The sequence below is a fragment of the Schistocerca americana genome, chromosome 5, assembly GCF_021461395.2.
Source record: "Schistocerca americana isolate TAMUIC-IGC-003095 chromosome 5, iqSchAmer2.1, whole genome shotgun sequence".
NCBI lineage: Eukaryota > Metazoa > Arthropoda > Insecta > Orthoptera > Acrididae > Schistocerca > Schistocerca americana.
Window position 1 is genome coordinate 143,368,548 of NC_060123.1, and position 27,003 is coordinate 143,395,550.

The 27,003-nt window shown below is 39.4% G+C and overlaps 1 protein-coding gene across 2 annotated transcripts in view; it reads left to right on the forward strand.

The window, feature by feature from the left end:
- Positions 1-27,003, forward strand: part of LOC124615939 (MPN domain-containing protein) — a 158,410-nt gene that overhangs the window by 85,719 nt on the left and 45,688 nt on the right. For both annotated transcript variants that reach the window (XM_047144129.1, XM_047144130.1), the window contains one exon: positions 19,229-19,477. In XM_047144129.1, coding sequence (XP_047000085.1) covers positions 19,229-19,477 — 249 coding nt within the window. The remainder of the gene's footprint in view (positions 1-19,228; positions 19,478-27,003) is intronic.

A 27,003-nucleotide genomic window follows, 5' to 3' on the forward strand; every position in this document is an offset into this window, starting at 1 on the left:
CTTGCACACAGTGGCATGATGTCACATGTTTTGAATGCATGAGAGCAATTGACCATTGTTGACTGCTGGCATCCACGGTTGCTTTCATGCCGTCGTTATTCCTATTAAAATTCCTGGGGTGTTTTACAATCTCTGTGGCCTCTCTTTAGAACCTTTCGTGGTATCCGCTTGTGGCTGCTAGTACTTCAGTCCTATCAAAATGAATGTGATGGCCTCCTGTCTGCAAAGCATGCTCCTTAACAGCTGATCTATCAATCTCCCCTCTTCTGCAATTGCCCTTGTGCTCTTCTAGTCATTTTTTGACCGTTCTTTTTGTAGTACCATTGTACATCTCTCCACAGCTACACAGAATCCTATAAATTCCTGCTTTTTTCCAGTGGTTGGTGAGCATCCTTAGCCGATTTTAGGTGATCTTGTATCTTGTGAGTGGATTTGTAGATTATCACGATGTTCTGCTTTTTCAAGATTTTTCCTATTCCGTCATTAATGTCCTTAATGAAAAGCAGGAAAACTTTCGATTTCACTAACGCTTGAGCAGTGCAATGATTTCTACACAGTGGTGTTAACACTCTCTTCATCTCAGCAAACGAATAACCATTCTTGAGCAATGCATTGGTGAGATGTTTTAATTCTGTGTTAAGCAGCTCTGGTTCATAGATTTTCCTTGCTCTATCCACAAAGCTTTTATAATGCCTTACTTTTTTTGTGGGTTGTGGTTCTAATCCCATTGTTGGTAATGGTATGTGTATGTGGGTTTTCAGTAAATCATGTGGCCCAAGCTACCATCTTCTTTCTTGAAAACTAACACATCAAACAAATTCAATCTTCCACCTACATCCTCCTCCATGGTAAACTGAATCTTCAGATTGATCCTGTTGAGATATTTCTGAAACCGACCCAGTTCCTTCTTGCCATGCTGCTACAAAACAAACATATCATCCATGTACCAGAGCCACATATTCAGTTTCTTGTTTGCAGTTTCCAATGCTTGCTCTTCGAATTTTTCTGCAAAGAAGTTCACTACGACTGGGCTTAAGGGTCTTCCCACAGCGACCCCATCTGTCAGTTCATAGAAGTCATTGTTCCATTTGAAATACCTTCATGTCAGGCAATGTTCTGCACCAATGGGAGGAAAAATTCAATTCAGCTGTTGCAACACTTTATTGATCAGAACCATAGTGAATAGCAATACCACATCAAAACTAACTAATATATCCTCTGGTTCTATCACTATGCTTTTTAATTTACTGATAAAATGTGCCAAATTCTTGATATACGAATCCGATTGGCCCGTATACAGTCATAATAAAGTTGTCAAGAACTTGGCAATCGAATAGGTGGGCTCGCAAATAGCAGTCAATATAGGTCTCAGAGGAACATGTTCTTTGAGCACCTTCAGCAATCCATAAAGTCTTGGTGGTAGCACAACTGAATTAAACAGACTTTTCTGAAAGCTCTGTTGGATAGCAGTATTATTTATCAACTGTGTAACAGTTCTAAGAACCTTGTCAATGGGATCTTTACTCAGTTTCCTACATGTTTGAAGTCTGATAAGTCTTAACCTGAACTACTATAGTCGGTGACAATAAAAACAACTGCTACCTGTCACTTGTCAGTGGGAAGAATAACAACACTGTCGTCCTCATTCAGGCGTTGTATGGCATTCCTCTCACCCACAGTTAAATTAATTTTTGTAGGCTTTGTGCTAGACAGTACTCTTCCAGCTTCTCTACAGATTCTTCAGCTGTAATTGTGTCCACCCTACAAATGCTTGATTTTGCTCTGGCTTTTACTTCTTCCGTGGGCACAATTTGTGGGCTAATTGTAAAATTTTGCTGTGGCAAGCACTCTTCTCTCATTGTGAGAAAACGAACGTCTGGATAATTGATAACTGTGGAGGAAGTATCTGAATGGTGGATGGTCTGATTAGGTTGCAAATTATCAAATTCCTTCTTTCGTCTAACTGACATTGTCAACATACAGTTCTTAATAGTATCATGCAATAGTCTGTCCCATTCACCACTACTCAGTTTATTGCTGACAGTAATATGGAGAGAAAAAGCAGAACATTGCAGTAATCAACAAACCCACCCAGAAGATACAAGATCACCACTGGAAAAGGGAGGAATTTATAGGATCATGTTTAGTTGTGGGGAGCTATACAAGGATACTACAAAAAGAACGGTCATAAAATGAGTAAAAGAGCACAAGGGCAATTGTAGAAGAGGGGAGACTGATAGATCAGCTGTTGCGGAACATATTTTGTAGCCAGTAGACCACATTCATTTTGATAGGACTTGAGTACTGGCAGCTTTTTAAGCGGATACCATGAAAGGTTATATAGAGAGGCCATAGATATTGTAAAACTACCCTGGAATTTCAGTAGAAAGAAGGATGGCTTGAAATTGAATGACATCAGGATTCCAGTGCTGAAGAATATGTCCACCAGTCTTCCACCATGAAGTGATAGCAACAGTGGTTGAAGGCAGTCGACAAATGTCAATAGTGCTCATACATTTGAAACATGTGATGTTATGCCACTGTGCATAAGCAGAATTTTGCTGTAGTCAGTAGCAAGCCAGGGTGTGAATTATACATTCAAAGAATCTACAACCCCCCTTGAAAATGTCCTCCGCACATGAGGACAAAACATTGGATCTTAAGGTGAAATCCATGATAGCCTGGAAAATTTTATTAACTGTGATGTTTCCTGCCGCGAAAGTTTACATTTTATAACAAAAATATTGTAACATGTTGTAAAGCAAAATTACTGCTAGTTGTTTTTGGTTCATTGCACTATAGTTTTGACAATCGTTTTTTAATTACTTGAAATTTTGCTGAAAAATTAAAGATTGAAACTAAGAGGAGACACCATTTGCTTTCATGTTAAGCCTTGCTGATTTTCTGCTTCTAATCATGCCTTTACTGTCATCTTTTGCTTGAAGCTTCCTTATTGATTATATCTAGATTGAAATAGTTAAGTGATCAGTTTTTTACATGACAGTTACCTCAGCAGCATCCAGAAAATGAGCTTGTTTATTCCTTCTGTTGTGTATACATTTTTCACATTGCTCTGCTACTGCATGTGCCAGTTGCCACAGGCAATTGCAGGTGATGCTTGGGGCTGGTAATGTAACACTTGTGATTCGTCTACATTGTTTCTTTGTGCAGCATATTTATATTATGCGACGGAGTATCTTAAATTAGTTCTGAAAAAGAAACAAAAAAATAGTAAGATCATCCCTACTCTACTAAGCAACCTCAGTGCTGCACTTTAACGGGCAGTATGAATGAACGTTGAACAGAAGTGCCCCGCTGTTGCTGCCACAGCCATATTATGTGTGCAGACAAACATCAGCTGACATCATCACCTGCTTTTGTGCTCCACTCTCAGTCACATTGATATTGAAGACAGAGGTATAGTAAATTAAGACCCTCTTCCTTATGGTGCAGTATAAACTCATCTAACATGTAATTGTCTGGTTTTCCAGTAAATTTCTTCCTGTCATAATACAGTGTCAGTATCAGGTACTACTTTAAATTAAAGAAGAAAAAATGGGGCATGACCCAAGTGTCTAATTCTTGGCCAGTCCTGACGGAGAGGGTCAAGCTGGACTTTGGGTCTACCAATTTGGAGATCAACAACTTCCTGTTTTCCATGTGGGTGCTGGATTTGGCAGTTTTTGGTGCCCGTGATACGGTGCCTGGTAATGACCAAATCTGGTACAGCATACTGCAGCACTTGCAAAGAGCGTCTAAGGAAATCCTCTTACAATGTTTTAATTCAGTATGGCTGACTGACCAATTCTGCGACTTGTAGTGAGAGGTTATTATGATCCTTCTGTATAAACCAGAAAAGGACTGAACGTGTCCCAGTAGTTATCGGAGCATTGCCTTAATGAACTGTGTTGGAAAAAAAGACCCTAGATTGCATGGTCAGCTGTCACCTGGTTTGGATGTTAGAGACCAGGCAGCTGCTTAGATGCTGATAGTGTGGATTCAGTAGATGTTGGTCAACTGTTGACAACTTGACCCTGCTAGAACACCAGTAGGCCTTTGTATGTAACAAGCATTTTGCAGACACTTTTTTTCACATCAGTAAGGCATACAACACTATTTGGACGCACAATATTCTGTCAGCTTCATCAGTGGGGCTTTCGTGGCCACTTCCCCATCTTCATTTGGTCCTTCCTCTCAAGCGTACTTTTTAGGTACAGAATTGGTGATGTATTATCAGATAATTTTTCGAAGGAAAATATTGCTCCCCAGGGCAGTGTGTTAAGTGTTACCCTCTTTGCCATAGTTATTAACAGAATCACCTCCACAGTATGGAGTCCTGTCCAAAGCTCCTTATTTGTGGACAATTTTGCGATCTTCTGCTCTTCGTCCAAAACTCACAACAGTGAGTTGTCAGCTACAACTTACAGTGAAGAGGTTGGAGGAGTAGACTGCAAAGACTGGTCTCAACGTTTTCTGCAGAAAAGAGTTTGTGTGTGTGGGTTTTCATTGTAATCATTCTCATATACTTTTGATTCACCTGAGTTGAGTGTGTGGGAATCTGTTCTCTGTTTTAAAGAATTTGTGAGGCTTTTGGGCTTCCTGGGGAGCAGACAGGGCATGTGTGATCCAGTTTTATAGGGCTTCATGCAGTCGCAGCTGGGCTACGGGTGCACAGTGTATGGGTCAGTGAGGCCTTCTTACCTGAAGATCATTGATGCTATACACCTGAGGGGTCAAGCTAGCCATGGGCGCTTACAGGACCAGCCCCACACCTAGTCTCTATGCTGAGGCTGGTGGACTGTCACTTACCATCCAGTGGCAACTCGTCATGGTGCCTCAGGCATGCCAGTTCCTCTGTACTGCCAGCTCCTCACCACACCACATCATTGGTCACCCCATTATGGAACACCTCTTTATCCATTGCCGACGGGCAACAAGGCTGTTTGGGATCCGTGCAAAATGTGTGCTGGAGCCCGTTGATGGGTGTCATGCACAGGCTCAAATTCTGGGTTTTAACTGTCCGTGGCGCTAGTTACTGCAGAGGCCCATAGTGATTTTAGATTTAGTGCAAAACAGGTGAGGCTGCATTCCTGCATTGTTTCTAACAGATTACTTTATGACATTTGGCTGAGCACCACAACTATGTAGCCATATTTACGGATGACTCTAAACAGGGAGACTCCATTGGTTGTTCTGTTGTTTTTCCTGATCATCTGCTCAAGGTCCAACTGCTTCAAGACTTTACTGTCTTCGACGTGGAATGTTACACGATCTTGCGGGCACTGAAGCAGATGCGACACATTTTGAGTGCTAAATTCCTTGTCTGTTCAAATTTCCTGAGTGCCCTTCACGCCCTACAATGCTTGTACCCAGCAGATAAATTAGTCAGAATATCCAAGATGCCCCCTTCAATCTACAAAGGCTGGGGAAAGAGATGCCTTTCTGCTGGGTATTAGGGCACAAGGTTATTGCAGGGAACAAAAGGGCGGATGCAGCAGCCAAGGAGGCATGTTGTGATGCTCAGATTATTCAGTGCACCATCCCCATACACAGTGTACCATCCCCATACATGCTATCACCTCAATGGGGAGAAGAATGGATGACAGTGGGAGACAGTAAGCTGCATCTGGTAAAGTCGACAATGCGGCCTTGGCATACCTCCTTCCAGCCACATAGATGGCATGAAGTCCTCCTTACTCGTTCTCGCATAGGCCATAGCCCCGTGATGCATGGCTTCTTGCTCTGGTGAGAGGACCCTCCAGTATAGTGCTTGCAACATACATATCACTGTGCAACACATTTTGTTAGTGAGAATATTAAAGTTTTGTGGTATAACCAACTTCTTTCATAAATTTTTAGGGAGATGTTCGTAATGTGTCAACAAGATGAGTGGCTCACTCACGTTTTTTGTAATTGGTCAGCCAGTCACATTTGCCTGTGCTGTTATTTTAGGCCTCTTTCGTTTCCAGGTATAGTACTTTTCACCCTTTCTCCATTGCCTTAAAGTGTGGGAGATAGAGTGATTCTGTGGGTCATCACAATTGAGCGGGAAGCGAGAGTGTTATTTTCTTGGTTTCCTCCTCACTGTGTGACTACAATTTTACCCATTTTATACACATCAGTTTCTTTTAAAACGGACGGACGGACGGACGGACGGACGGACACACACACACACACACACACACACACACACACACACACACACACGCGCGCGCGCGCGTGCACATTATTTTGTTCTACCTGTATCTGGCCACACATTGCTATAACTCAGTCTGCTTAAGTGGAAAAGAAAGAGAAAGTACACATACATAATATGCATGTGCATTGTGTATAGTCCTAATCTCCTTCTCTGTCTCTGTCAATCTCCTCTCCCCCCCCCCCCTCCCCCTCTCTCCCTTTCCCTCTCTCAATCCATCACCTCATCCCACCTTTCTCTGTCCACTTTCACCTCCCTCCTCTCCCCATCTCCTCCCCCTCTCATCATCTCCTCCCCCTCTTCCCATCTCCCCCCCCCCCTGTCGATCTACTTCTTCATGTTTTCTGTGTCTATTTTCTCCCACGCCTCTGTCCATCTCCTCTTCCCCCTCTATCTGCCCTTGAGTCTTGTTTATTGTTATTACAAATTCAGATTCTGTAGTAGTATTCTAATCATGAACCAGTAAGCCACATATACAACTTTCCTGTTTGTTAACAAAGTTTCACTATATAAAAAAGTACATAGTCTATATGTGTCTGAATACTTATTATGGTAACGTGTAAAATTCTGATGTAAATCGGAAATGTACATTTTGAGATTTTGTGTAACAATTTTTTTCACTACACACATGGTGTTCATTTTAACTGTATCTTGAAAACTACACATTGGATCAAAAATAGTTATAATTCCAATTAGTCTTGGAGGGGGCCATCCAACAACATCACACTCGACCTGCCACCCCACATTTGCACGGGAGGAGGGAGGGGGGGACTGAAATCTTCAGTGGGAACCCCAGTTTTTTTCAGCAGATTATGATTCCATGACAAATTCTACATACATTTTTTTCTGAAGCATTTTCTTTGTTTTGCCATAGATGGTGCTGTAATCGGAGGACTAGAATGGGTAAACAGTTGTAATTTACTACATGCTACTTAATGGCCCTTGAATACCCAGCGGCATGTGGGAGCCCACCTCCATGCTGCGAGGGTAGGACAGGCCAGTATTTCATAGCTTCTAATTAGAAACCCTATTTGCATTGTTGTATTCCTCTGACATTTCGAACAGGGGACTACTCAGTAAACCACTGTGGCCGTGGCTCGAGTTGAATGCTACTCTACTTTCCTAATTAAAGTGTTCAAATGTAGTATCACCAACTTCAATACATTTAGTGATCAGCTTTTCATATGACTATAGATAGGGCAGAAGCATATCTGTGGGAATGTCAGCACAGGTGTGTATGATGTAGTCGATCGTGGCTTTGTGGCCTGTTGGCACTTTCTGGTGCACATTACCTTTTAAATATCCCTACAGAAAGAAATCCAACAACATCAACTCCGGCAACCAAGTGGGCCAGTTAATGGGGCCACCTCTGCCGATCCACCAACCTGTGTAAACATGGTCTAATACCTTCCGTGCTTCAGATATTTAATGCACTGGGCAACAATCATGCTGAAACCCCATACACTGTCGAACATCCAGGGCTACATCCCGCAGTAGTACCATCTCTCAGTGCAATGTTCACCTTCCTGCAGTTGTTAACATGGGCACCTCAGTCTGAAGCACGACATATGTGAGAAGCCCTTAGTAGCTCGCCTTCCACAAATTTTACTTTAAATTGTGACTAAAGCAGTTTTGCTTTGTATTTCTTTTATACGTGATGTGTAAGTACTGCTTCCTTTTGTACTGTTAATCCGTTTTCAGTTTTGAAACTGTGTTTCTGTGCTTTTGCATAAGCAAAATGTTACCACGTCTGCTGTTGTCATATAAAACTTTGCCTGTGAGTTCAAGTACTAAATACTGTTCATTTTAACATTCAGCTGTCTATATTTTAAAGGTTAAGTAACCCACTTATATTTACAGCTACCAGATGGCTCTCTTGGTGTCATGTTCACCTGACCGCACTTTTTAACGCGGGTGCCTCAGTCCGTTGCTACCTGTGGCTTTACAGATATGAGTAGCCCATAGTGGCTTGCCTTCATGCTTTCATTTTAAAAAAATTTGTAACTAAATCCCTTCTGGCCTGTTATTTATTTTATACGTGTCATGTAAGTACTGTCTCTGTCTTGTATTTTATATAATTTTTTTTTCCCATAAATTTGTAATTATGTTACAGGCCGCTTTAAACATTTAAATTCTGATAATGGCACTATTAGAAGTGCTGAAACCTGGTTAATAAGACTAAAAATTGTGACCGAGGGCTCATTTGTTTCAACATTATAACACATTTGCTTCATTTCTTTTTGCTGGTCTGTACGGCGCCATCAGGATTAAAGGTGTTCACAGCCTTGTAAAAGAATGCACAAGAGCAAGCTTTCTCTGGAAAAATCTTGGCATACAGGGCAACAACAGCCTTAACATGGGGTTCCCATTGAAGATTTCATAGTTGCCACCCACTACCCATACATGGGTAAGGTGGCAGGTCGAATGTGGTATCATTGGATGTTCCCCTACGAGACAAACAAATTTGAATTAAAACATTTTTTATCTGATGTGTAGTTTTTTAGATATTTCAATGTCATCAGTTAAAATGAACTTCCTGTGTATTACATGTATATATTTCTATATTATAAGTATTAACAGTATACATAAATTAAAGAATTAGGTGCCTAAAAACACGGCCGTAATAGAATTCAACATTGTGTCAAAATTTCAAAGCGATCGGTCAAGAACTTTTGGAGTTTAACTATTCTGAGCAAACCAACATTTTCATTTTTATAACACTTCCCCTTTTATGACATATATACCAGACAGTGTTCCGTAAGTATATAAAAACACATGAGTATTCGAATGGAACATTGTGCCAAAATTTCAAAGCAATCCATGAAGAACTTGTGGCAATTTGAGATTTTTGTTGAGCATTTTTTAATATGAAGGTGGAAACTTATTGAAACAATGTTTTATTACTTAATCAGCATGTACATAACAACTTCTACACACCCTAGAACACATAAGAACCACAGAGTAATTATAACACAGCAGAGTAAACAAAAAAATTGTCGATATCAATATACATAACTTAACATGTCCCCTTAAATTGACATTGACACACAGTATGAAGTCTAAAAGTACAGTCACGCCTTCACTTATTTCACAAGGCCCACAGATTCTCACACATTTTTCATGTCTGGTATTGCTAAGTGGCTTTGTGAAAGCACCGGCTGACATTTCTTCAGAAGGCAGATGTTCAACATTAACAACACCTGACCCAACATGCCTTCTTGTAAAATGATACTTTATATCCATATGGTTTGATCTAGAGTTTGTCACTAGATTATTGGCAAACTCAAAGACTCCTTTATTATCATAATATGCTGTAAATGGCTTTATGACACTTCTTGGCTCTACCTCAAACATAAGTTGTCTTAACCACAGAAAATCTTGAACAGTTGATGCCAAGGCCTTATAATCAGCTTCACAAGTAGAAAGTGCAATAGTTTTTGTTTTCTACTAGACCACGAAATTAAAGAGTTTTGTAATTTTATGCATGAACCAGTTACAGAGTGTCTGTCATTGATTTCTTTCCCCAATCTGCATCACTGAAGACATACTCTAGAAAATTCTAGCTTAAATATCTAAACAATCTTTTTACTGTCAACCAATGAATCTTTTTAAAGCAATGATTATATATGCTAAGGAGACAACAGCAAAACATGTCAGGTCTGGAGATATGGGATAGATGTAGGAGACCTCCTATTGCTTCTTGAAATTTTACTTTGATATCATGTGATTCAAGTGCTTCAAAGTCCAAACCAAGTTCAAGTGGTGTTGCATCGGCTTGGCTTCATTAATTTCAAATTTCACCAGAACTTTTTTTGCTTAGGATTTCCGGGAGGCCCAAATTTTTGCTTTATCACAATCCCATGTAATTTCCTTGCCTAGGTATTGGCGTATCTGTCCTAAGTCTTTTATCTAAAAATGTCTCTTCAAAGAACTTTTGAATTGGTCCAAAACACTTCTGTCATTTGAGAATAACAGCACATCATTGACATATAAAGCTATGATCACTAGTTTGGTGCCATCTCTGTGGAAATCGATACATGGATCAGTGTTTGATCTGTTCAGTTTTTTGATTTCCATCCCTATCAGCCTGTTTGAGTCCACAAACAGCTTTCTTCAGCCTCCAGGAGTTGCAAAATTTTCTGGTGAAATGACAAATTTCTTCATTTAAGTCTCCATAGAGATAAGCAGTAGTGATGTCAACATGGTTGATCAGGTTCTCTCGAGCTGCCATAGGCAAGATATATCTAATGGATGCATGCTTGACCGCTGGTGCAAAGGTTTCCTGATAATCAACACCTTGAACTTTAGCACATCATTTTATCACTAGGCGTGCCTTCAATGTTTCTGGTGTACTGCTAGTCTCAGGCTTTATTTGTAATACCCACTTAGTCTTGAGTGGTTTATGTCCCCTGGGTAGCTCTACTTCTTCAAATGTGTTATTACGAACTAGAGATAAGAATTCTTTCTTCATTGCTTTTGCCATTCTTCATTATTCGCCCCTTTCAAAGCTTCCTTGACGTCGATGTCTTCACTTGGAAGTCCTTCTTTCAAATAGTAAGTAACATGATCTGGCCTTGTCTTGGGTTTTGGTTCGCTGCTTGACCTTTGAGGTGTAACCTCGTGAACTATGTTTTGGTTCTCATGACCCACATCTTGAGCCTCAGTTTGTATTAAAAGGTTCATCATCACTGTCTTCTGATTTAACTTTTTCTTCAGTTTGTGAAGTATTGATGTCCTGAAGAACTGCTTCTTGTTACAATCCTAAGGCATTTGTGGTCTTAACGTTTTCTGTCTTCGAACTTGAAAAACTCTCCTCTTCCAGGAATTTTACATTCCTACTAACAGTTATCTGGCCAGTCTCCGTATTGATGAATCGATAGCCTTTGGTTGCCTGACAGTAGGCCACAAGTGTCAACTTCTGTGACTTTGTATCTCACTTCTTGCAGTGGGGTTTTGAAATGTGAACCATTGCACTGCAGCCAGAAATTCTCAGACATGATAAACAAGCCGTAGTCCTATGCCAAAGTTGATATGGCGTCTTATCTTTGATAGGTACGCAGCTGTAGACACAGTTTTAGCCCAATACTCCTTTGGTAGGTTAGCATCGAACATCATAGCACTACCCCTTTCAACCAATATTGTATTAGCTCTCTCAGGAACACCATTCTACTGTGGACTGTAACATACTGTAAGCTGGTGGATGAGACTCTTAGAAGCCAGAAATCCTTTTAGTTCATCATTGACATATTCCTTTCCATTTTCAGACCACAACTTCTTAATATTTCTACCTGTCTGCTTTTTCACCATGGCTTTGAAGTTTTGAAATATCTGTATTACCTCAGATTTTTTCTTCGAGAAATAAACAAACCTGAGTCTTGAAAAATCATCAGTAAATATGAGAAAATAATGATTTCCACCAATAGACTCTGTCTCCATTTGCCCACACAATTTTTTATTAAAAGTCACTTTATGTCCTTTGCTTGCAATTTTACTAACTGAGAACAAATTTACAGTTGAGTTGGGGATGTGAATCACATCAGATGCTTCTACTTCTACTGTTTTATCACCAGTATAGACGGTCAGATCAGCACTTCCAGTAGTCTCTACTACTAAGCCATCACCTCCCATGCTGGTTACTGAACTATTAGATGGCTTGACATTATGAAGCTTCATTCCCTCATTAGTAATGTGAGTTGGGGCACGGGAATCTAAATACCACATATTCTCTCTATGAGACTGCTTACCATCATCAGCAAGAAAAGCTTTCTTTTGCTGTGTCTGTTTCCTAAGTACATATTTGTCATCATTATTTTTGATGAGCCTCCTCCTTTTTCGTCCTTACTAGAACAATATTTAGCAATATGAGTTGGTTTATTGCACTTGTAGCATTTAATAGTACATTTTGTAGGCCTCTTCTTATTTGTATATTGAGCAGATTCTTCATTTCCATTTGCATCTTCGGGTTTATCTTGTAGCAGTTTCACTTTAATAGAATGTCCCATATACGTGTGCCACTGTTGTCAAGTGCCATGATCATAGGCTGATAATAAGCGGGTAATCCAGCCAGAAGCAAAGTTCCTATCCACTCTTCACTCACCCCAAACTTCATTTTGTTTAACTTAAACACGGTCATTATTATACAATCTCAGTAGTCATCTATTGACTTGCATTTATCTAATTTGGTGGTGATTAATGAAGTTCACTCTACACGTGAGTCTTGTGTTTTCAAACGCCTACTTCGGAATAATTCTTCTTGTCGACGAAAAGTATAATCCGAGAATGTGCCTTTTTGTCTCTTTTCTTCCAAGAATTGTCCCATTTCGTCGGATCCGAAGGAGCATTGCCAACAACATCCCACAATTTGTCATGGCCCAAATATGCCTTCATGACAAATTTCCATGTTGAGTAATTTTCATGCCTGATCAACTTTTCAATCACTAGAAGTCCAATTGAGACTATACCACTCGTTTTTAGCTTTGAGTGGGAGAAAAAATATCGGCAGTCTGCATTCAAGAGTGATCAGTCGGCAAAATATGAATGATCGGCACATGCATAACTTACGAACCGGCTCTGGGTTTCCGCACACAGCTTCGATTTTAACATTTATAAAACCTTACTTTCACACTTGTGTCTGGACCCATAACCTTTTGTTTAGCATTTTTTAGTATAAATGTGAAAGCTTTCTGAAACAACATGTTATTAATTAATCAGTACATGCACAACAACTACTACACATCCCAGAACACATAATAACCACTGAGTAATTATAAGACAACGGATTAAACAAAAACATTGTCGATATCAATTTACATATCTTAACAATGCTGAAGAAATGAAATCTATGTCTGTATTTATAGAGAAATTATAGATGTTCCTAATTGAAAATCCTCTAAAGTTTTTGACCGAGTGCTTTGAAATTTTGGCATGATGTTCCATTGCTACACATGTGCGTTTTTATTTACCTACTTTTCAAATATAAATGATACATATATTTAGCAATGGGGAAATGGTACAAAAATCTCTAAAAGTTACATATACCTGTATTATACATGATATGTTAAAGAATTAGCACCTAAAATCATGCCCTTATTAGAATTCAACATTATTTCAAAATTTTAAAACAATTTGTCAAGATTTTAGGAAATATACGATTTTGAACAAATAACATTTACATTTTTATTTATATAGATGTGGTGCTAGAGGACGTAATGCTACTTTCTCCTGAATTGTGTTTGTTACTTACTACACATTTTCTTACTGCAGTAGAAAAAATTGAATATTTATGCAATGTTTATTCACTTCAGTATTGGCGTGGAAACAGTCTCTGAGAGCTTCCTATTGTCTTAAAATGGTTCAGTGAACTGTTCTTTGAACCCAGACCATTACCTTTTGTGAACAGTGTTCTGACTGATTGAGCTATCCAGGCACAACTGCCTCCATAACAGCTTCAATTCTGACAGTACCCTTCATACTTTTCACAGAGCATTGCCTATGAAAGGCAAGGGTCTATGTTCAGTTTCTGGTCTGGCATTCAATTTCAGTCTGTCCGGAAGTGTCATGAGAGTATACTCTGTTTTGCAGTTGGAATGATTCATTCGGGAAACTTCCTGCCAGACTGAGAATGAAAAATGAGCCTCTGCTTTTTTGTGTGTGCTCTTACATAATGCTAAGAGCATGACAGGATTATTGAAAACTGACATCTTAATAGCAGCAGGCAGAGAATATTGTGCTCTTGAGTGGGATAATAAACGTAAGAAAATAAAAAAGAAAGAAATGTGAGAAAGTTTGTAATTAAACGGAACATGTGAGAGAAGTTAAAATACTTTCAAGCATTATAGCATGATGAAGATGGTAATAAGCAGAAGCAGAGCCTGGAAGACAACGATGTTGTTGTGGTCTTCAGTCCAGAGACTGGTTTGATGCAGCTCTCCATGCTACCCTATCCTGTGCAAGGTTCTTCATCTCTGAGTAACTGCCGCAACCTACATTCTTCTGAATCTGCTTAGTGTATCCCCTTGGTTTCCTTCTGCGATTTTTACCCTCCACGCTCCCCTCCAATACTAAATTGGTGACCCCTCGATGCCTCAGAATGTTTCCTATCAACTGATCCCTTCTTCTAGTCAAGTTGTGCCACAAATTCCTCTTCTCCCCAATTCTATTCAGTACCTCTTCATTAGTTACATGATCTACCGATCTAATCTTCAGCATTCTTCTGCAGCACCACATTCCAAAAGCTTCTATTCTCTTCTTGTCTAAACTGTTTTTCGTCCATGTTTCACTTTCGTACATGGCTACACCCCATACGGATACTTTCAGAAAGGACTTCCTGACATTACATCACAAAAATGAATTACATACAGTACTTTTAATTGTGCACTCTTTGTGGCACATCTGTGCAGCCAACAAAGTCAGTAATGCAATTTAATGCTTGGTACTTGAATCAGAAGTACCTGGCTCTATCCTAAATTTAAAAAATCCTTTCTCGTAATGCAGTGACAAATTGAGGAGAGGTGGTGGTGTAACATTCCTACGTACCAGACCTGACACCAGTTTCCTGTGTCAGACTCCAAACTGCTACTTGGTGTCTCACCGAGAGTGAGTATATGACATTTATGATAACAAGTAAACCTCCAGTTCCTTAAAGCAAAAGTGTCCAGACTTGCTAGTACTGCAGACAGCAAACCATCTACTGGTGACTACATAACGGCTGCAAAAGAAAGAGTCGTTATGTCATTTGTTTCAAAAATATCCTGGGGAGGAATATACCATCTAGTACTTTCCCCAAGGGCCCCCCCTCTCTTTTCCGAGAGTGAATGAAAGACAATAAAAAAAATTGAAACAGTTAATGGAGAGGGGTAGGACTGCCATCAGATCCATTGCGGGCCACAGAATGTGCATTTCTGCTTTAAATAATGTAACTCCCATATATAAAACAGCTTCAGATGTTTGGTTACTTTACAAATGAGTTAATGTGTTAAATATTTGACATTACGCTTGTAAGCATGGGCAGTTTAAGGCCCAAGTGACTCTGGGCGACAAGCTGAGAAGGGTGCCGGAGGTGCTAGAACGACATATCTATACAGAACATATCACAATTAGTAGCAGCCACTTGGGGTGCTATACTGAGAGGGGCACTTGAGTATAAGATTTTTATGCATTGCATATTACATATAGTAGCAAAAACTGACACGGGCGACAGTGTACAAAAGAAAAGGGGGTTGGGGGTGGAGGCGCGAGATGATAAGTCACTCATGTGGAAAAATGTTCTCAAACCATCCCTGCATGTAAGCAAGAAAAAGTTGAGAAAAGTTTGTTGTAATTTACTATGTGCTTTGTTTATGGAACATTGGATGAATGTAGTCTGAGTAATTTGTGCTCGTTTGCAACCAAAAGCTAGTCCTTCACACATCTCACTGTTTATAACACTGTATCTCCTGAACTGTTTGTCATACATTGATATAATTTTTAGGTAGATTCAGTGATATATCTAGATACTCTCTGCAAAGTGTTTTACAAATAGAGTTACAGCAGACTCTCTATAATCCGACACTTCACCAATCTGACGCAATGAGCCAAGATCGAGTGTCGTGGATGGGTGGGGCCACTTCAAGTGAACAGTTTAGTAAACAATACATAGTCAGCCACTAATTGTTGATTACTGCGTACATTGTGCAGTCGAATTAGTACCCTCTTTAACTTGACTGTGATAGTGTTAGGTGAATGTTTTGTACTTTTCTTACAATATGTCTCAAGCAGATAGTGAAAAATGTAAACACAAAACATTGACTGTGGTTGAAAAATCTGAAATTATTAAAAAATTAAACAAAGGAGAAAAAAGTAGTGATTTAGCTTCATTTTATGGCATTGGGTGTGCTACCATTTCTGAAAATAACAAAAATCGTGATGAAAGTGAGGGGATTGTGTACAATTTGAACAGCAGAAGAACTGACAGGAAAGTGATAAAAACCGGTGAATACGCATTAATTGAGGATGCTTCAAACACATGGTTCCTTCAGGAATGTAGTAAACACACTACAGTTTCAGGAGGTCTTATCAAAGTAAAAGCGATACTTTTCTATAAAGAAATTATGAAAAAAGATTATTTCTACACAACTACCAGATAGCTTGATAAGTTTAAAAAACTGTTTGGTATCCACTTGCTAACCACAACAAGAGAAAAAACTCTCTTGTGACTTTGAAGCTGCGGAGCTGTACAGACAAAAATTCAAGAAAACTTTAGAAGAGTTAAATCTTTGTCATGATCAAGTTTATAACGCAAACGAAAGTGGATTGTTGTGGAAAATTTTGCCCAACAAAACATTCGTCCGCAAAGCATAGTGCTCCTGGCAGAAAAATGTGTAAAGATAGGTTGATATTTATGTCATGCTCTGCTGCTAATGGATCACACAAACTTGAGCTGCTTGTCATAGGAAAATCAAAAGATGCTAGGACTTTAAAAAATGCAAAACATCTACTAGTCAAATATAAGACGAAAATAAATCTTGGATGACATGGTGATTGTTCAGTGAGTGGTTTCATGAGAAGTTTGTGCCTTTGGTCTAAAAATTTCAAGAAGCAAAATTTGTCTCAGAAAGCTTTGTTGGTGTTGGATAACTGCCACAGATATCCAGTTGAAGATGAACTTGAATCCAAAGGTGGTTTGAAAAAAGTGAGGTTTCTTCCCCCAAATGTAACCCCTTTGCTACAACCTATGGACCAGATTATTATCCAGACTGTTAAGGTTCATTATAAAAAAAGCCTAGTTTGTAGTGTAATTAGCAAAAAGAAAAGTGTTAGTCAATCATTAAAAGAAACAAATGTTAAAGACATTGTTTACAACCTTGCTTAGGCTTTGGAAAGTGTTGGTATCTGCATATGGCAAACTGCGTCCAGCTCTTCTTTACTAAACAAGTCCAAGAAATGTTTTAAAGAAGATAAAGGGAATGAGAAAGATGTTGACCCTATTAACGACGAGATCAAGCTGCTCCAAGAGACAGACAATTGATATCTGTTCAAATGATTCTGAAACATTGTGTGTTAACCACACAAATGACTGGTTATTCGGAAACAAAAATGAAAATTGTCAGCTGATGAGTGATAACAATATTATTCATGATTATGGCAATGTAGAACAATGGGAAACTTTGACAGTACAGGCCGAACGACATAGCGATGATGTGAGTGCTTTTAACATATGTGTCACTTGGCCTGAGGGAAACGACGCAGAAGCAGCTGATGTTTTAGTTTGGAGGAGGCAGCAAGAGAGAGCTCTAAAATCTTCTTTGAACTCGAAAAAACCAACAAAGATTGACGACGTACTATCACAGAAGAAGGCGACTGATGAAGATGAATGTAAAAACAATTTATATATTAAACGACGTAAAGTATTATTAACATATGATCTGAGTTCTACATATAATTATTGTTTTGTGAGTCAATTAAATGTTTTAATATAAAAAACCAGCAATTTTCATTGAAAATCCAGTAATTTGACATTTTCTATAATCTAGCATATCCCGGTCTCATATGCATCGGACTACAGAGACTCTACAAAATTTTGTGTCTGATTTTGAAGTTTTACTGCTCACTAGTTTTTCACAGATCTAAATGTTTATGACATAAAATCTCCTGAACTGTGTGTTTTGCAATGATATAATTGTGCTGGTACATTCAGTGGTATTTGTGGATGGTGTCAGCAAACTTCGTTGTGAATAGAGTCAGAGGTAAAGAATTAATAAGTTAAAACATCATGCCTAATGCTGGAGTTTGACTGCATGAACGACAAAAATTAAGCAATCAATAAAACTTGTTTCATTTCGCCATTATGTGGGTGAGGGCAAGGGGGTGGGGGGTCATAAGAGGCTTGAAATTATGAGTCAAGTTTGTTATAAGTCACTAAGTGCTGTCATTCTCAAATACTGGATGCATATAGTCCGGGTATTGACACACCATCAGTTACGGTGTCTCAATACAAACACACAGTTCCTAACTGCAACAATTGTCTTAGTATGTTAAACTTTTGACATAAGATTATACCTCTTAATGAAGAGATTAAGACAACATTTTAAATTCTGTCACTAATTACACAAAATACTGAAAAATAAAAATTGTTTTGCCCGCTTGAAGCCCTTAGGTAGGCAATCCGCAGCTTGCACTGGTTTCCGGGATAGCAGTTTAGTAATACAGATAATTGGTCTGTTGGATGGCGACATTAGTTCTGTTGCCTCTTGGCACTATTAGAGAGGTGCAGGCTATGAGCTGTTATTGGAGTACACTCTCTCTTTCATTCCAGGCTTATACCTAACAATACAGAAACTGCACAAGCACTTGTCACAGTCATTTACACAAACACACACACACACAGAGAGAGAGAGAGGACACACACTTCAGAACAGATTAGAAAAAGGATCAACTAAGCACCTTCATAAGAACCTTGCTTTGGCAACAGTGTGATGTTTCTGCATTGTCATCAGTGCTCACTGCCTGGGTATGAGACTAACTTTATTCTTCTTCAAACAGACTTCAATGTGTGTGCTTTTTTAACTTCCAAGTTGGGTCCTTATTTTAACCTTTGTAAGAAGTTGAAATGTACTTCTTACTAAGTGGTTTCCTCGGGTCAGATGATTTCTTATTTGACTGCTTAATTCATAAAGATTATATGTCTAACTACAGTCTGTTGTTGTGGGTCAATTAAGTGATATTTATAGCAAATCAGATTTACATGAATATGCAGCTTTAGTTGAAAAGTGAATTTTGGAAATGCATTCTGATTCGGAATATGTTGTTTTTTGTCTCTAGTCATATTTGTCTATCATCATGTGCTCTTAATAGACACTTAGATAAGCAGCATTATTCCAGGTATGACCTTCATGACGTTATAGTCCACACATGGCTAAAATTGAACAAAATGTTGCATAAGAGAGAATTAAGTGCAAGATAAGAAAGAGAGAGAATGGAAATAAATGAGATAACTTATTGCTATTTGGTCGTGTTTATACAGTTTTCTTCTTACCTTTCTGTACACCATTTCAGATCTCGCAATCACACATGCGTTCCCCTGCAAATGTCGCTTGGGAGACAGGGAAATGGCACCACTTGTTGAAGCAGATATTTACCGTGCAATGGAACAACGTCACCTTACGCTTGTGGGATGGTATCATTCCCATCCCTTCACAGCAGCCACACCAACACTACGGGATATAGATGCTCAGTTGGAGTATGAAATAAAGATGAAAGGAAACAGTGATGCTAGTTACACACCATGTGTTGGTGTCATCTGCTGTAAGTTTTCAGTCAGATCTTATTATTGTCTAAGTATAGTCTTTTTAAGTAGTTATTGGTGTTTTTCTTGACTGTATTCTTCAACTAGCATCATTCATCTTTTTTAACTGTCCTAGGTATTTCAACAAAAGCAAAAGCTATAATCAATTGAGTTATTCTGCAAAGTATTAGTAAACTCTTGCAGAGCAGAACTGTGAGATATACCAATAGCATCACATAAACAGAGTGGCAAAGAAGGAATTCATAATTTTGAAATCAAATATAAGGTTAAAAAAGTTTTTCCACATGAATCCAATAAATATTGGGGTGGTTGCTTCCTTTTTGCTCTCTATTTGTTTTTAGAAAGAATTACTGCTTCAGCTGCAATGACATTTCAGTAGTAGTAGTAGTAGTTGTTGTTGTTGTTGTTGTTGGTGTTGGTGTTGTAATAGTAGCAGCAACAAATGACCAGGTATTGTGTCATATTCAGAAAATTAAAGTACTTTAATTTAAGTTACCCATGTTTTTACGAATGACTAATTGAAAATTAATAATTCCAGTCTCTCTTTGACTCATCTCTTTCCTATTTATTTACAAGTAATACTTGTGATTTTCTGAAATTGTCATATTCATTGAACTCTTAAGCATGTTGTTGTTGTTGTGGTCTTCAGTCCTGAGACTGGTTTGATGCAGCTCTCCATGCTACTCTATCCTGTGCAAGCTTCTTCATCTCCCAGTACCTACTGCAACCTACATCCTTCTGAATCTGCTTAGTGTATTCATCTCTTGGTCTCCCTCTACGATTTTTACCCTCCACGCTGCCCTCCAATACTAAATTGGTGATCCCTTGATGCCTCAGAACATGTCCTACCAACCGATCCCTTCTTCTGGTCAAGTTGTGCCACAAACTTCTCCTCTCCCCAATCCTATTCAATACTTCCTCATTAGTTATGTGATCTACCCATCTAATCTTCAGCATTCTTCTGTAGCACCACATTTCGAAAGCTTCTATTCTCTTCTTGTCCAAACTATTTATCGTCCATGTTTCACTTCCATACATGGCTACACTCCATACGAATACTTTCAGAAACTGCTTCCTGACATTTAAATCTATACTCGATGTTAACAAATTTCTCTTCTTCAGAAACGCTTTCCTTGCCATTGCCAGCCTACATTTAATATCCTCTCTACTTCGACCATCATCAGTTATTTTACTCCCCAAATAGCAAAACTCCTTTACTACTTTAAGTGCCTCATTTCCTAATCTAATTCCCTCAGCATCACCCGACTTAATTAGACTACATTCCATTATCCTTGTTTTGCTTTTGTTGATGTTCATCTTATATCCTCCTTTCAAGACACTGTCCATTCCATTCAACTGCTCTTCCAAGTCCTTTGCTGTCTCTGACAGAATTACAATGTCATCGGCGAACCTCAAAGTTTTTATTTCTTCTCCATGAATTTTAATACCTACTCCGAATTTTTCTTTTGTTTCCTTTACTGCTTGCTCAATATACAGATTGAACAACATCGGGGAGAGGCTACAACCCTGTCTTACTCCCTTCCCAACCACTGCTTCCCTTTCATGTCCCTCGACTCTTATAACTGCCATCTGGTTTCTGTACAAATTGTAAATAGCCTTTCGCTCCCTGTATTTTACCCCTGCCACCTTTAGAATTTGAAAGAGAGTATTCCAGTTAACATTTTCAAAAGCTTTCTCTAAGTCTACAAATGCTAGAAACGTAGGTTTGCCTTTCCTTAATCTTTCTTCTAAGATAAGTCGTAAGGTCAGTATTGCCACACGTGTTCCAGTGTTTCTACGGAATCCAAAGTGATCTTCCCCGAGGTTGGCTTCTACTAGTTTTTCCATTCGTCTGTAAAGAATTCATGTTAGTATTTTGCAGCTGTGACTTATTAAACTGATAGTTCGGTAATTTTCACATCTGTCAACACCTGCTTTCTTTGGGATTGTAATTATTATATTCTTCTTGAAGTCTGAGGGTATTTCGCCTGTTTCATACATCTTGCTCACCAGATGGTAGAGTTTTGTCAGGACTGGCTCTCCCACGGCCGTCAGTAGTTCCAATGGAATATTGTCTACTCCGGGGGCCTTGTTTCGACTCAGGTCTTTCAGTGCCCTGTCAAACTCTTCACGCAGTATCTTATCTCCCATTTCATCTTCATCTACACCCTCTTCCATTTCCATAATATTGTCCTCAAGTACATCGTCCTTGTAGCCCTTGTATAGACCCTCTATATACTCCTTCCACCTTTCTGCTTTCCCTTCTTTGCTTAGAACTGGGTTTCCATCTCAGCTCTTGATATTCATACAAGTCGTTCTCTTATCTCCAAAGGTCTCTTTCATTTTCCTGTAGGCGGTATCTATCTTACCCCTAGTGAGATAGGCCTCTAAATCCTTACATTTGTCGTCTAGCCACCCCTGCTTAGCCATTTTGCACTTCCTGTTGATCTCATTTTTGAGACGTTTGTATTCCTTTTTGCCTGCTTCACTTACTGCATTTTTATATTTTCTCCTTTCATCAATTAAATTCAATATTTCTTCTGTTACCCAAGGATTTCTACTAGCCCTCGTCTTTTTACCTACTTGATCCTCTGCTGCCTTCACTACTGCATCTCTCAAAGCTACCCATTCTTCTTCTGCTGTATTTCTTTCCCCCATTCCTGTCAATTGTTCCCTAATGCTCTCCCTGAAACTCTGTACAACCTCTGGTTCTTTCAGTTTATCCAGGTCCCATCTCCTTAAATTCCCACCTTTTTGCAGTTTCTTCAGTTTTAATCTACAGGTCATAACCAATAGATTGTGGTCAGAGTCCACATCTGCCCCTGGAAATGTCTTACAATTTAAAACCTGGTTCCTAAATCTCTGTCTTACCATTATATAATCTATCTGATACCTTTTAGTATCTCCAGGGTTCTTCCATGTATACAACCTTTTTTTATGATTCTTAAACCAAGTGTTAGTTATGATTATGTTGTGCTCTGTGCAAAATTCTACAAGGCGGCATCCTCTTTCATTTCTTAGCCCCAATCCATATTCACCTACTATGTTTCCTTCTCTCCCTATTCCTACTGACGAATTCCAGTCACCCATGACTATTAAATTTTCATCTCCCTTCACTACCTGAATAATTTCTTTTATCTCGTCATACAATTCATCTATTTCTTCATCATCTGCAGAGCTAGTTGGCATATAAACTTGTACTATTGTAGTAGGTGTGGGCTTCGTATCTATCTTGGCCACAATAATGCGTTCACTATGCTGTTTGTAGTAGCTTACCCACACTCCTATTTTCCTATTCATTATTAAACCTACTCCTGCATTACCCCTATTTGATTTTGTGTTTATAACCCTGTAGTCACCTGACCAGAAGTCTTGTTCCTCCTGCCACCGAACTTCACTAATTCCCACTATAACTTCAACCTATCCATTTCCCTTTTTAAATTTTCTAACCTACCTGCCCGATTAAGGGATCTGACATTCCACGCTCCGATCCGTAGAATGCCAGTTTTCTTTCTCCTGATAACGACATCCTCTTGAGTAGTCCCCGCCCGGAGATCCGAATGGGGGACTATTTTACCTCCGGAATATTTTACCCAAGAGGACGCCATCATCATGTAATCATACAGTAAAGGTGCATATCCTTGGGAAAAATTACGGCTGTAGTTTCCCCTTGCTTTCAGCCGTTCGCAGTACCAGCACAGCAAGGCCGTTTTGGTTATTGTTACAAGGCCAGTTCAGTCAATCATCCAGACTGTTGCCCTTGCAACTACTGAAAAGGTTGCTGCCCCTCTTCAGGAACCACACGTTTGTCTGGCCTCTCAATAGATACCCCTCCGTTGTGGTTGCACCTACGGTACGGCTATCTGTATCGCTGAGGCACGCAAGCCTCCCCACCAACGGCAAGATCCATGGTTCATGGGGGGAAGACTCTTAAGCATACATTAAAAATATTACATTCCTGAACCCAAAATTTGATTGTTGTTATTGTGCTGGTACTGTGACCACACCACAAGTTGTCTGCTGTCTAGAGGGGGTGGAGGTGCAGAGAGAAAACTGTCGTGTGCGCACGGACAACATTTACAGTGAAATCTTTGTGGCAAGCGTCAGCTATCTCATTGTTAGTGTGGTAAGTGGGCAATATTGGTAGTTCACTGCAACTTGTAAGTGTTCATATTGATATTGAGCACATGAAGGGATAGAAGATCGAAGATATATTGTAAACACACAAACACCCACGCACGCACGCACCCACCCACACACACACACACACACACACACACACACACACACACACACACACACACACACAGAGAGAGAGAGAGAGAGAGAGAGAGAGAGAGAGAGAGAGAGAGAGACTGAGACTGAGAGACTGAGACTGGATTCGAGGGTGGATGCTGAAGAAGAACAAGGAAAGAATGAGACATGTCCTTTGAGAGGATTTCTTTGTGTAACAAGCATCAGTGTCCTGTATATTTTTGCATGTTTTATGCAACTTTTGCAGTCTTTTAGGCAGAAAATTACATCTCAGTGATTAATTGAAGTTCTAACACCACAGAAAAGTCTTATTCAAGGACAGTGACTGATGAAAGAAGTTGCCATAGCTCATTCTCTTCAAATCTTTGAGTAACGTGTGCACAAAAAATAAATACTGATTCTTTTGGGAGAGGTTTCATGAAAAAGAGAATGTAGGTTGTTTGAGGCCAAAATGTGCTCTTGGAGTGGACATTGTGAACACAATATTGCTTCCAATCTAGGACTGCTTTATGGAATATGTAAGCCAAAGAAAACACACTACTCATTATTTTACAGTTTCATAAGATTCAGAACTGCTAAGGGTTACAGGGCTGTACAGTGGAATCTTGTTACCACTTTCTTGAAAGGACTGCAGATTTCTAACGTTAAAAGCTGAAAAGCATACTACTAAAATACCTAATTTGGTAATGATTCGATTTTTTGTTGGTGAAATTGCAGAATTATGGGTACTATATTTGGGGTGATACGGGATATAATGATGCCACACTTCCTGACATGCTCTATTAATAAACTGTTATTCAGAAATGCACTTTTTTGAAATTATGTTCGGAATATCAAACCCAGAAACACTCAGAATTGTGTGTTACTGTACAAGAAAAAAAATGTGTTAAATACAGCAGCACTGGCTAAATCCAATATATTTGATGTGTACAGTTTCACCATCAACTGGAACGCAGCAAAGTCACTGACATGAAGCGCAACCTCTGGCAACCAAAATATGTACCTGGCATGTGATGTGAAAACAATAAAAATACATTATTTTTTACTACAATTCTCAAAACAAATGAATGTCGTTCATTTAGCATCTCACCATTAGTGAATCACTACTGGTGACTGAAAAGAGGTTGTCATTTAAACAAACTACTGGTATATTATATATCTTATTAGCCTAAATACACTATAACACAATAACATATAAAGTGTGTAGTCATGTCTTCACAAAGGTTTGAAAAACATATCCATTGGTCACCGATATGTTTGACCCATGGGAGAGTGACACAGAGATACTGAAGAAACTGAACTGGCATATTCTTGAAGATAGACATGAACTGTACTGAGAAAGTCTACTAACATAGTTTCAAGAACGGCTTTAAATGATTACTCTAGAAATGTAGTGCAACCCTCTATGTATCGCTCACATGGGAACTGCGAGGACAAGATTAGAATAATTACAACACACACAAAGGCATTCATGCAGTAATTCCTCCCGTACTCCGTATGTGAATGGAACTAGAAGAAACCTTAATAACTGGTACAATGGGAAGTACCGTCTGTTGTGCACTTCACGATGGTTTGCATGATATTTTCCATCTTAGTTAACATGTTCATCATTCTTCATCAGTGTCAAAACTCAAAACATGATGCTTCACTGTGTCCACACTTCAATAGCTTTTGACCTTGTTTAAGCTGATGAGGGTTCTGATTCATCCTTGTCTTCACTGAGCGCAGTGGTTAGGTGGTTAGTGCACTGGACTCACCTTTGGGAGGACGACAGTTCAAATCCGCATCCAGCCACCCAGATTCAAGTTTTCCATAATTTCCCTAAATCGCTCCAGGCAAATGCTGTGATGGTTTCTTTGAAAGGGAATGAAACATTCTGAGTGTGTGTTCAGTCTGTAATGACCTCAGCATTGATGGGACGTCAAACCTTAATGTCCCTCCCACCTCACCCTTGTCTTCACTTTTCTTTTGTTTCTCTGGCATTTGTTCCTGAAACACTTCGTCAGTTGTCACAGACTGACAGATGGCAATATCTCTGTCACAATCAACATACTCATCGAAGCTGAGGAAGTTAGCAGTTTCTTCTTGCTCCATTATTTGCTGCCATTGTTCAGCTGCAGTTACTTCTTTTTCTGGTGTTTGTTTTATGTAGGCACCCAATGAAAAACAACCTTCTGGAAACAGACTGAGATTGTACTTTCTTGCATAGAATCCCAGGCACTTCTTACAAAATGCGTAGTATCCAAGATTATAACTTTTCTCATTGTGCAATGAAGACAAGTAGCCTACTCTGTACCAGAATCTTCCTGTACTTTTGTTTCAGGCAGTTTATTATGCCTTGGTCAAGGGGCTCAAGATGGCATGTACAGTTGGGAAGAACAAAACACTGCATTTATATCATGTAGATACTATGTGTCTTGGGGACGCACTGCAAACTGGTCAATAAACAGCGTGATTTTCCTATTTCTAACACCCATCCTTGCATTCCAGGCACACAAGAATTGTTAGAATATACACTACTGGCAATTAAAATTGCTACACCACGAAGATGACGTGCTACAGACTCGAAATTTAACCGACAGGAAGAAGTTGCTGTGATATGCAAATGATTAGCTTTTCAGAGCATTCACACAAGGTTGGCACTGGTGGCGACACCTACAATGTGCTGACATGTGAAAAGTTTCCAACCGACTTCTCGTGCACAAACAGCAGTTGACTGGCGTTGCCTGGCGAAATGTTGTTGTGATGACTTTTGTAAGAAGGAGAAATGTGTACCATCATGTTTCCGATGTTGATAAAGGTTGGATTGTAGCCTATTGTGATTGCGGTTTATCGTAGCGCGACATTGCTGCTCGCGTTGGTCCAAATCCAATGACTATTAGCAGAATATGGAATCGGTGGGCTCAGGAGGGTAATACGGAACGCCGTGCTGGATCCCAACGGCCTCGTATCACTAGCAGTCGAGATGACAGGCATCTTATCTGCATGGCTGTAATGGATCGTGCAGCCACGGCTCAATCCCTGAGTCAACAGATGGGGACATTTGCAAGACAACAACCATCTGCACTAACAGCTCGACAACGTTTGCAGCAGCATTGACTAATCAGCTCGGAGACCATAGGTGCGGTTACCCTTGACGCTGCATCACAGACAGGAGCGCCTGCTATTAACTCAACGATGAACTTGGGTGCACGAATGGCAAAACGTCATTTTTTTCGTATGAATCGAGGTTCTGTTTACAGCATCATGATGGTCGCATCCGTGTTTGGTG